This window comes from Cucurbita moschata, unplaced genomic scaffold (genome assembly GCF_002738365.1).
Source record: "Cucurbita moschata cultivar Rifu unplaced genomic scaffold, Cmos_1.0 Cmo_Scf00001, whole genome shotgun sequence".
NCBI lineage: Eukaryota > Viridiplantae > Streptophyta > Magnoliopsida > Cucurbitales > Cucurbitaceae > Cucurbita > Cucurbita moschata.
This window is the reverse complement of record NW_019268517.1, coordinates 934053-944400: the sequence shown is the minus strand read 5'-3', so window position 1 is coordinate 944400 and position 10348 is coordinate 934053. Positions and strand designations below refer to the sequence as shown.

Sequence of the window (10348 nt, the reverse complement as noted above, 5' to 3'; positions counted from 1 at the left end):
TATATATATATATATATATATATATATATATATATATATATATATATATATATTGACTGCAGTGTATTTGTTTACGTTTGAACACTTTATTTAAAATGTTTTGTCTTTTGCTTTTTGTTCTACTTTATTTATTTATTTTTTTTTAAATGTAGTTTCTTTTTTCTTCCTATTGTGGGCCAGTATTGCCTCATTAGTCAATTTATTTTTTAAATTTATGATAAAATATTCCATTTTAAAATTTCTATTTTCATGGATATAAATTTATTTATTTTTGTCCATTTAGGGTAGTCCCGACTATGGTAGGACTTTGATTCGACTTCTTAATGAGAATTGAGGTTTTTGGGCGGGAGTCTCGTCCCGTTCAACATTAATTATTTTATTTATTTATTATTTTTTTATTTGTATGTGTTAAAAAAAAGTTTTAAATTGGATTTAAATTTTAGTAAAATTGGAGAAATATTCTAAAGGAAAGTATTTTGAGTTGATGGGTTATTGGATCTGGTGTTTTTAACTGTATGTTTAAATGATGGAACTGCAGGGTGTTCGACCGTTCGTTGAGCTATCAACGGTTACGATGGTAATTTCGTCTCTTGACTTTGAAGATTCGTTGGAGTTTAACGATTTCGCCGCCTATCCACGAGCGTCGTCCCTCCGATTTGATCAATCGTTAATGGAACCAACGGCTAAGATTGGCTCATCTGCATCCTCACGCTTCTCCTTCACTGTATCCCACCATTTCGACTCACTCAAACCTTGGTACCTCAGCTTAACCGACACGTCAGCTTCCAAAGTGGGTCCCACCAGTCCTTCACCACTGGGTCCCGCACTGATCTCTCCACTCAACGCCCGTTCACTGTCGTTCGCATCACCGGCTGCTAGAACGCCACGTGGCGGAATCAACGATGGGAATTACAGCTCGAGGCTGACGAGAAAAAGCTTGTTCCCGTCGACGCCGATGCCGCCGAAGAGCGCCGCCATGGCCAGCATAGGAGGTAAAAAGGTCAACCACCCACGGACACCAAGGCCGTCGTTCCTGCAATCGCCGGCAGTGTTTTTCCGGAGAGAATGCCACGTCAGCAGAACAGAGAAAAACAGGGAAGCATTCCGACCAGTGTTGAAATTATACAGAAGACCGTACGATGAGATGATCTACAGGTCAAAGATGAGGCCACCACTTGGCGGATTGATCTCCATCGTCACTCCAAATCTCAGACGTAAACACGTGTCATTGTCTCAACGATTCTGATCCAATACAAAAAAAAAAAAAAAAAAAAAAACCAAAAAAATCAGTTCTTTCTCTACTCCTTACATAGAGACAAGAAGTAACAACATACGAATTTTTATAACATGAATTCAAGTAAAGTTGACTATGTTTCTCGAATCTTACTTACTCATTAGTATTAAAAATAATTGACGAGTTGATATGGGTTTGATTTGTTGACTCGGTCCGAGTTGGTGATGATTTTGGGAGGATCAAGAACAAAAGAAAAAAAAAAAGCTTCGAGTCTGAGGACAAGACGACAACGTGCTAAGTGGGATGTGAAATGGTGTGCAAATTGTCCCTTTTTTTTCATTGAAATTTGTGGTTCTTTCACAAAGTCTACGTTTTTGGGGTTTTGAAACAAGAAAAAAAAAAAAAACCATGCATGGGAAATGGGTAGCGTGGTCGAGCCGGTGAAATCAAATGTCAAGATGGTTGAAAGCTGAAACCTTAAATGAATAATACTCGTTCGTTCACCCATTACCACCAAGTGGGTAGGACTACTAGGATTCGGAATATGTGTCGGGGTTTTTCCTTTGGAAGTTGATTGAGAAAGTCAAACGTGTTAGGAATCACGGATCTCCATAATGGTATGATATTGTCCACCAACTCTCATACGAGCTCCCGATGGTACTAGAGCTACTTTTGATTCTGCAATATTTTCTTCATTAATTACTCCAAATTCTTTCATTTCCATGTAAAGATCATTTCCTTCACGAGTACGCTCACCTACTCCTCCAAATATGGATACACCTCCCTGAGCTTCAGCAATGTTGTTGATCAATTCTATAATGAGTACTGTTTTACCCACTCCAGCCCCTCCGAATAGTTCTATTAGTCTTTTCTTTGGGCTTCACAAAAGTCCTCATACCAATAGAGATAATATTCTTTCATTCCTTAAATTAGCCGATGTGGGACTTTCATCCAACAAAAAAAATATTAAAATTGTGAGATCCCAATTGGTTGAGAGAGGAATGAAACATTCGTGGTAAATATGCAGAAATGGAGTTGATGACTATACGTAATAGGCCAAAGTGGACAGTATCTACTAGTTGTGGGCTTGGATAGGGTTAAACCCTCTCCGGCCTTCTAACAGTGTGCTTAAATTGTTACAAAAATGATCGGAGATGGAGATTTTAGTATTGGGAATTGAAGAGAGGGCAGAGATAATGAGAGACGGGATGGTGAGAAGGAGAACACATGTAGTTTTGGGGAGTGAGATATTGTAAGATTTATGTCGTATACTACATGTCGTTTGGATGAGAGGGGGGGTTCTGTCTTGTGTTCTATTGATCCAAAAGATATGACATCGCCAAAAACCAGTGCCGTTTTTTGCTTGGAATCTAATGGTGGCAGTGAATTTGTGTGGTTTTTTTAGTAGAAATATAAATGGGGTCCGCAAAATTAGGGTTTGGATGAGGACAAGGCATTAGAGTTTGAGTTGCAGAGGTTTTGTTTGGAGTTTAGTAGTTGTAGTGTTGGAGTGTTTGGTTTTTGTTTGAAGGAATATGGACACATCAACATGGACGCTGTCCCCCAAAAGTGGGTGATTTGGAGGGTGAAGCCCATGGCTCATGAAGCTGTCTTCTCTGAAGTCCATTGTTTCGGTCCATCCTCTTAACCTTGGCCTAAGCCCCATCGTCACCTCACTCTCACCCCATTCCTTCGACCCATTTCTTGGTAGTGGCGAGCTTGAGCTATTATAAATAGTATCAGAGTTAGATACTGAGCAGTGTACTAGCGAGGACGTTCGGCCCTTAAGGGGAGTGGATTTTAAGATTCCACGTTGGTTGGAGAGGAGAACGAAACGTTCCTTGTAAGGGCGTGGAAAACCTCTCCATAAAAACGCGTTTTAAAACTGTGAGACTAACGACATATGTATTGGGCCAAAGCGAACAATACCTGCTAATTGTAAGCTTGAGCTATTGCAAATGATATTAGAGTCAAACATCGAGCGGTGTGTCAGTGAGGACGCTGGGACCCCAAGGGGAGTGGATTGTGAGATCCCACATTGGTTGGAGAGAAAAACGAAACATTCCTTATAAGGGTGTGGAAAACCTCTCCATAATAGACGTGTTTTAAAATTATGAGGCTGACAGTGATACGTAATGGGTCAAAGCGGACAATATCTGCTAGTTGTTGAGCTGTTGCAAATGATATTAGAGTCCAACATCGAGCGGTGTGTCAGTGAGGATGCTAGGACCCAAGGGGAGTAGAGATATGTAATGGGCCAAAGCAGACAATATCTGCTAGTTGTAGACTTGAGCTATTGCAAATGATATTATAGTCAGACATCGAGTGGTGTGTCAGTGAGGACACAAGGACCCCAAGAAGAGTGGATTATGCGATCCCACCTCAGTTGGAGGGGAGAATGAAACATTCCTTATAAGGGTGTGTAAACCTCTCCTTAACAAATACGTTTTAAAATTGAGACAGAATATGTTCAATAGCAAGTAAATATGAATGTTACTGGTTGAAAATGAGTGTCTCACACCATGTTTCATCATGAAGATTCTATTGTCCGTTTCAAGGGCCGGCTAGTGGCCTCTAATACCATCGATCAAGGAAGCGTTACAATTTAAAATGGGCTTGACAGACAAGTTACAACTTACAACATCTCAGTGAATAATTACATCATCACCAACTTACAAGTCCATGGCAGCCCCATATTGTTCATATAGAGCTTCTGCACGCCACCCATTGTCACTGTCACCGTCGTGAGTCGTAGGGTGTTGAGTGTCACAACTGACAAGACCCACAACGTGATTGTGCGACATTTACTTCCACGTTCTAATAAGTCGATCAAGTAAAATTTAGGTCGTCGAACTTCAACAATATCAAATTTTATATAATTAATAGTTTGAATTAACCTCAAAATCTTATGAAATTAAGGTGTAAAAATGGATTTTTTTCTCTAAAAAATTTGTTCTTTGTTTCATAATTCCAATTAACAAATGACTAAAATATCCTTGCCAAAAAAAAAAAAAGTCAGATTGTTCCCCAAAAACGAAGAACATAACAAGTGGAAGTACATTGGTAAGCAAATCAAATAAGGAAACAAGAAATTTGTTTTGACTTATTAGTCACTAGAGTTAATCGAAGTGTTCAAATTTAATACAACAATTTGTTAATTTAAGTACTAATTAACCCTTATCCTTTGACTTTTCCATGCCATGGTTACTATAAACAGAGTGGTATTTGCTTGGTCTAGGTTAGGTTTAGAATGTAAAGTAAACATTAATTATTTATCATTTTATACAAATTCAAACTTATTAGGCCCTTCAATAATGAAATTGTAAGAGGGACCTATAATAGTTCAAGATCATCTCAGTTGGAGAGGGAAACGAAGCACTCCTTATAAAGATGTGAAAATCTCTCCCTAACGTACACGTTTTAAAACTGTGAGGCTAACGACGATATGTAACGGATCAAAGTGGATTATGACTGCTAATGGTGGGCTTGGACTGTTACAGTGGTATCAGAGCTAGACATTAAGCGAGGTGCCAACGAAGACGTTGGCTCCCAAAGATAGTGAATTGTGAGATCCCACATTGGTTGAAGAAGGGAACGAAGTATTCCTTATAAGAGTATGAAAACCTCTCTCTAGTGTACGCGTTTTTTATATGTAACGAGCCAAAACAAACGATATATGCTAGTGAACATGTACTAAATGTTAGGTTTGAGAACAACAGCCATCAAACCAATTTACATTTGTCTATGCTTCATATTCAAATTTTAGAAAGTAGTTTTAATATACTAAAAGCACTTTGCTTAAACCCATTCTAATTTTGGAAACATTAGAAAAAGAGTTACAAAGTTTGAGCCATAAGGAAGCAAAATGCTATTATGCTTTCGCTGTATCCTTCTACTTTAAAATATCTCATTTTGGTTCGTGAATCATTATAAAAACGTGATCTTTATCATCTAACATAGATTATATTACTAAACTTTATTTATACCGCTCGAATCTTAGATACCCAATTTAAAATTTTGAAGAATCACGAAGAACTACATGGGATTTCTATTAAATACACTACGAAAATGAAAAAGGAATGATAAATGAAGAAAATTGAGACTGTTGGAGAAGAACAGCACCCATAATTTGCAATGGGAGCATGCTTATAATTAAGATTCTAAGGCATGATGTTGAATGATGAGCAAAATCACTTGGAGCAAAGGCCAAGTGATGAACTTTACAGGTCACCCAACCATGAAAAATGCATATTAATTGAAGAATGTGGATAGATAGAGAGACAAGAGGTTGGTTTTTGAGGAGTCTTGTAGGGCTTTGAGGTTATCATAGCTTTCCCAAACAAGAGGTGGGTGAATCAAATCATCACCCCACAAAGGGATGATTTTTTTTTTTTTTCCTTTTTGTTGTGCTTATAAACATGTTGGCCATAACACTACCACATCACTCCACCAATGCCACCCACCCACCTCCTTCCATCCATCCACTATTCGCACGTCCTACTCGAAATGCTCGTATAGTTTCACATCGATTAAACATTGAGAAACCCGTTAAAAGAAATCATGGTTAGAACAAAATTTTTAAGTGAAATCATCGGGTGGAACCATGTTTGAAATGGATGATATCATGTACTGTTGCAGTGACATGGAGAGACTAGTTATTCTAATACGTTGTACTGATGCGTAACTTGCATCAACGTTCCCATTTTGTGGAATCCCACATCGGTTGGAGAGGGGAACGAAACATTTCTTATAAGGGTGTGAAAACCTCTCCCTAGAAAACACGTCCTGAAACTGTGAGGACAATATCTGCCCGTGGTAGTCTTGGGCTGTTACAAATGATATTAGAGCTATACATCGAGTGGTGTGCTAGTAATGACACTAGGGCATAAAGGGGCGGATTGTGAAATCCCACATCAGTTAGAGAGGTGAATAAAACATTTCCTTATAAGTAAATGCGTTTTAAAACCGTAAGGCTGACGACGATACGTAACGGGCGAGAACGGACAATATTTGCTAGTAGTAGCCTTGGGCTGTTACAAATGGTATTAGAGCTATACATCGGATGGTGTGCTAGCGAGGACACTAGGGAATAAAAGGGTGGATTTTGAGATCCCACATCAGTTGTAGAGGTGAATGAAACATTTCCTTATAAGTAAACACGTTTTAAAACCGTAAGGCTAACGACGATACGTAACGGATCAAAGCAGACAATATTTGCTAGTAATGAGCTTGAGTTGTTACACCGTTCGAGCTATGCATTTGAGGGGTCCTGACGAGACAGAAAGAAGCGTTTTTCGCAATAATCTCGTGAAAATCCCGACAAGTGGTAGATGAAGATGATTGAAGTGAGGAACTCAATAGGGACAAAGGGAGTTTTTATTATGGTTTGTTTTGAATTGTTTTCTTTTTTTTACATGTTGGGTTGGATGTCTGTATGGTGATGTTCATGAGTGCGTTTGGCATAGCACGCTCTCATTCATATCTTTTGGAGCAAAGAGAGAATATTATGATGGTTCTCATTGCACGCCCTTCTCTCTCTTCCCCCATCTCCCTCTCTCTCTCATCACCATTTTGAAACACATTCTTGAAGAAATGAATAACCTGGATTTTCGGTAATTGTCACCTTCTCAATCATCATCTTTTATCCTCTTCCACTCACCAAAAAGACACTTCAATTCGCTTCCTTCATCCAAATTACCCACTGGGTTCTTCATAATTTCATCAATTGGGTGTTTTTTGTTCCAAAGTTTGAATCTTTACCAAATTTAAGTGAACTCTGTTCTTCGTTGTCCCTAAATTCTTTGATATCACAGACAGAACAGACGAGGAAGAAGAAGAAAGACAGGAAAAAATGGAACCACGCGACCAAATCATCCTTAGAAAATCACGAACATTGGTCTCTGAAACTTTACGAAAATCCAAAAGGATTTTTTTCTTTTCTTTTGGAGATTACTTTTCGAACAGTCTCCATAGCCAAAGCCTTTGTCCAATCAGATTTAGTTTCTCTCTCTTTCTCTCTCTCTCTTCATTTCCAAATCAAAATCATAATCCTCTTCTTTAAATACCCCACCTTCCTTCCCTTCTTCTCCATCAACCTTTCTCTTCTCCTCTGTATTTTTCTTTCCTCTCTGTTTCTTCACTCTGCATCAACAATGGCGGATGTTTCCTCTGCAAATTTGGTTAACAATGGTAATGAACTCATTGAGAAGGGTCATACCCTAAATGGGTATCGCAAGAGCTGTTGGTACGAGGAGGAGATCGAAGAGAATTTAAGATGGTCGTTTGCTCTTAATAGGTAGCTGTCCTGTTTTTTTGAATCCTCTGTTTATTTTCATTAATGTTCTTCAAGTTCTAAAAATTTTCGTTTTTTGAATATTTCAAGTGGGGTTCGTGAGACAAAATCATTAAACTATACTCTGTTGGTTCTTATGTTTGGATCTTTAAAAAGTTGAACACTTTTTTCCTTCCCACTTCAAGTCGAGCTCAATAAAATAATCCATTGGTCTTGGAAAAGACAGACAAGAAACCTTAAAACACAATAAAAACTTCAGTTTGGAAATTGTTTGTCTGCCAAAATCGACATACTTTGTAATCAACTGTTCTTGTTGTTGTTGTTATTGTTATGTCGTAGCATACTTCATACTGGCGCTTCCCAGTATCAAGACATTGCGCTACTCGACACGAAGCCGTTCGGGAAGGCGTTGGTGATCGACGGGAAGCTTCAAAGTGCAGAAACTGATGAGTTCATTTACCATGAATGCCTTGTTCATCCTTCACTTCTCCATCATCCCAAGTAATTTCATAGCTTAATGCTTCATTTTTTATAATTCGTAAGGAGAACGAAACATCCTTTATAAGGGTGTGGAAACCTTTTCCTAGCATACGCGTTTTAAAGCTTTGAGGGGAAGTTCGAAAGGGAAAGCCCAAAGAGACCAATATCTACTAGTGGTGGGCCTGGACCTAAGCGGTTACAGAATCAAACTATATAAAATGTTATTGAATCTTCTTGTTTGTAATGTTTTGAACTCAGTCCAAAGACAATCTTCATCATGGGAGGAGGTGAAGGCTCCACAGCAAGAGAGCTACTCCGACACAAGACAGTGGAGAAAGTTGTGATGTGCGATATCGACGAGGTTCGAATTCGTTTTGGTTTCTTCATCGTTTCCATTACTCAATACTAAAAATCTCTCTAACCCCATGATGGATTAACAATTGAACAGGAAGTTGTTGATTTCTGCAAGTCATATCTGATAGTAAACAAAGAAGCTTTCAGTGATCCAAGACTTGAACTTATCATAAACGATGCCAGGTTCGGTTTCGAGTACTGGTTTTAACGATTCATCTTGTGTTATGATTGCTGCTAATAAGTTCCATAATGTAGAGCGGAGCTCGAGAACCGAACGGAGCAATACGACGTGATCGTCGGCGATCTTGCTGACCCAATTGAGGGAGGTCCTTGTTATAAACTCTACACTAAGTCCTTCTATGAGCACACTGTGAAGCCTAGATTGAAACAAGATGGCATATTCATCACTCAGGTATTTGTGGAAGATGAAAATGGAAGAACTTAAGAGATTTTATATGAGATTTGAAGCTTAAATGCTTGTGGAAACGTATGCAGGCTGGCCCAGCTGGGATTTTCAGCCATACAGAAGTGTTTTCTTGCATCTATAACACCTTGAAGCAAGTTTTTAAATGTGAGCTAAACAAGGGTATCATCTGTATTGGTTTTAGGCTATGTTTCTTTAAGGAAACTAATGGATTGTTCTTGTTTTTTGCTTCTAATTTGTAGATGTGGTGCCTTATTCAGCTCATATTCCTTCCTTTGCTGATACTTGGGGTTGGGTTATGGTAAGAAAAATGATAACTTTTCATGCTAAACGATTCAATCTCGAGGTTGTTTGGTTACATGGGTGCGTTTAGATCGGTTTCGAGTAGGGAAAACGATAATTCGAACATGTTCTGTTCAGATCGGTTTCGAGTAAAGCTCTAAACTTTTGAATGTTTTAGGCGTCCGACACTCCATTTGTGCTGAATGCTGATGATTTAGACCAAAGAATCAAGCAAAGAATCAAAGGGGAGAACAAGTACTTTGATGGAAAGACATTCTCATCGGCCTCGACGTTAAGCAAGGCTGTTCGGAAGTCGTAAGTGGTCGACATAGTTTTGGTTGTTGATGTTGTGATTGATTTGTGAATTTGACAAGAAGCTTTGTAGGCTCGACAACGAGACGCACGTGTACACGGAAGGAACGGCGAGGTTCATATATGGATATGGAGCTGCAGCAGCCTGCAAGCTGAACCAAGTTTGATAGGTGAAAAGAGAAGAAGAAGAAGAAGAAGAAGAAGAAATGGCCCCTAAATAAGAGTATAGAAATCCCACCATCATGGTTAGCCTAGAGATTAAACAAAATCCTCCTCCTCTGGGCTTCTTTTTGCTTTCTTTTTTGTGTATTGTTTTTTCTTTCTGTTTTCTTATTGTTTGTTTAGTGAACTTTAAAGTTACAAATATAATAGTAATGAAAAAAAGGGGGCTTTTAGCTTATATATTTATTTCAATATTATTTAGAAAAAGAACGATTCGTCTTGTAACGAAACATGTTTGGTAACGAAGTGACGGGAATTCGAGATTTAGTTCTCGAGTTACATGTCTAAATTCATATCGAAATCCCAACTTTTAAGGTTATGGTCTAAGTCCCTACCTAATCCTTTACGAGCTTATTTTCGACAATCATATCGTCGTTCTCTCGAACCTTGTGTATGCCTCGACTTAGCTTCAATGCACACTTTTGGTGTGTTGAATGATACACTGTCCTCTTCGATCGCATCATGATACTTCTCAATCTTGACCCTCATGTGGGGTCACAACCTATTTTCTCTTATTAAGGTTGTAACACTCTTCTCCACTAAACCTAGTTATCGGTCTCTCGAATCTTGTGTATGCCTCGGCTTAGCTTCAATGCACACGCTTGGTGTACTGAATGATGCACTGTCCTCTTTTGTTGCATCATGACACTTCTCAAGCTTTGCTCCCATGTGGTTAGATGAACGCCACTTGAGGGTCTCCTCTTGTCTATCTTGATGTGTGTGGTCACAACCTACTTTCTCTCGGTGA

At 38.7% G+C, this 10348-nt stretch overlaps 2 protein-coding genes across 2 annotated transcripts in view; both read left to right on the top strand.

Annotated features, from left to right (window-relative positions):
- The window catches only part of LOC111441595 (phosphatidylinositol transfer protein 3-like), a 3382-nt gene extending 1960 nt beyond the window's left edge, over window positions 1-1422 (top strand). The window contains exon 7 of the mRNA XM_023078642.1: window positions 539-1422. Coding sequence (XP_022934410.1) covers window positions 539-1246 — 708 coding nt within the window. The 3' untranslated portion in view covers window positions 1247-1422. The remainder of the gene's footprint in view (window positions 1-538) is intronic.
- Window positions 1423-7304: 5882 nt separating this feature from the next.
- On the top strand, window positions 7305-9786 carry LOC111441602 (thermospermine synthase ACAULIS5-like). The gene is made up of 9 exons (XM_023078655.1): window positions 7305-7529; window positions 7866-8027; window positions 8265-8367; window positions 8455-8543; window positions 8616-8772; window positions 8856-8931; window positions 9027-9085; window positions 9245-9381; window positions 9452-9786. The coding sequence occupies exons 1-9, from the start codon at window positions 7387-7389 to the stop codon at window positions 9543-9545; spliced, it is 1020 nt and encodes a 339-aa protein (XP_022934423.1). The 5' UTR covers window positions 7305-7386; the 3' UTR covers window positions 9546-9786.
- Window positions 9787-10348: the final 562 nt, after the last annotated feature.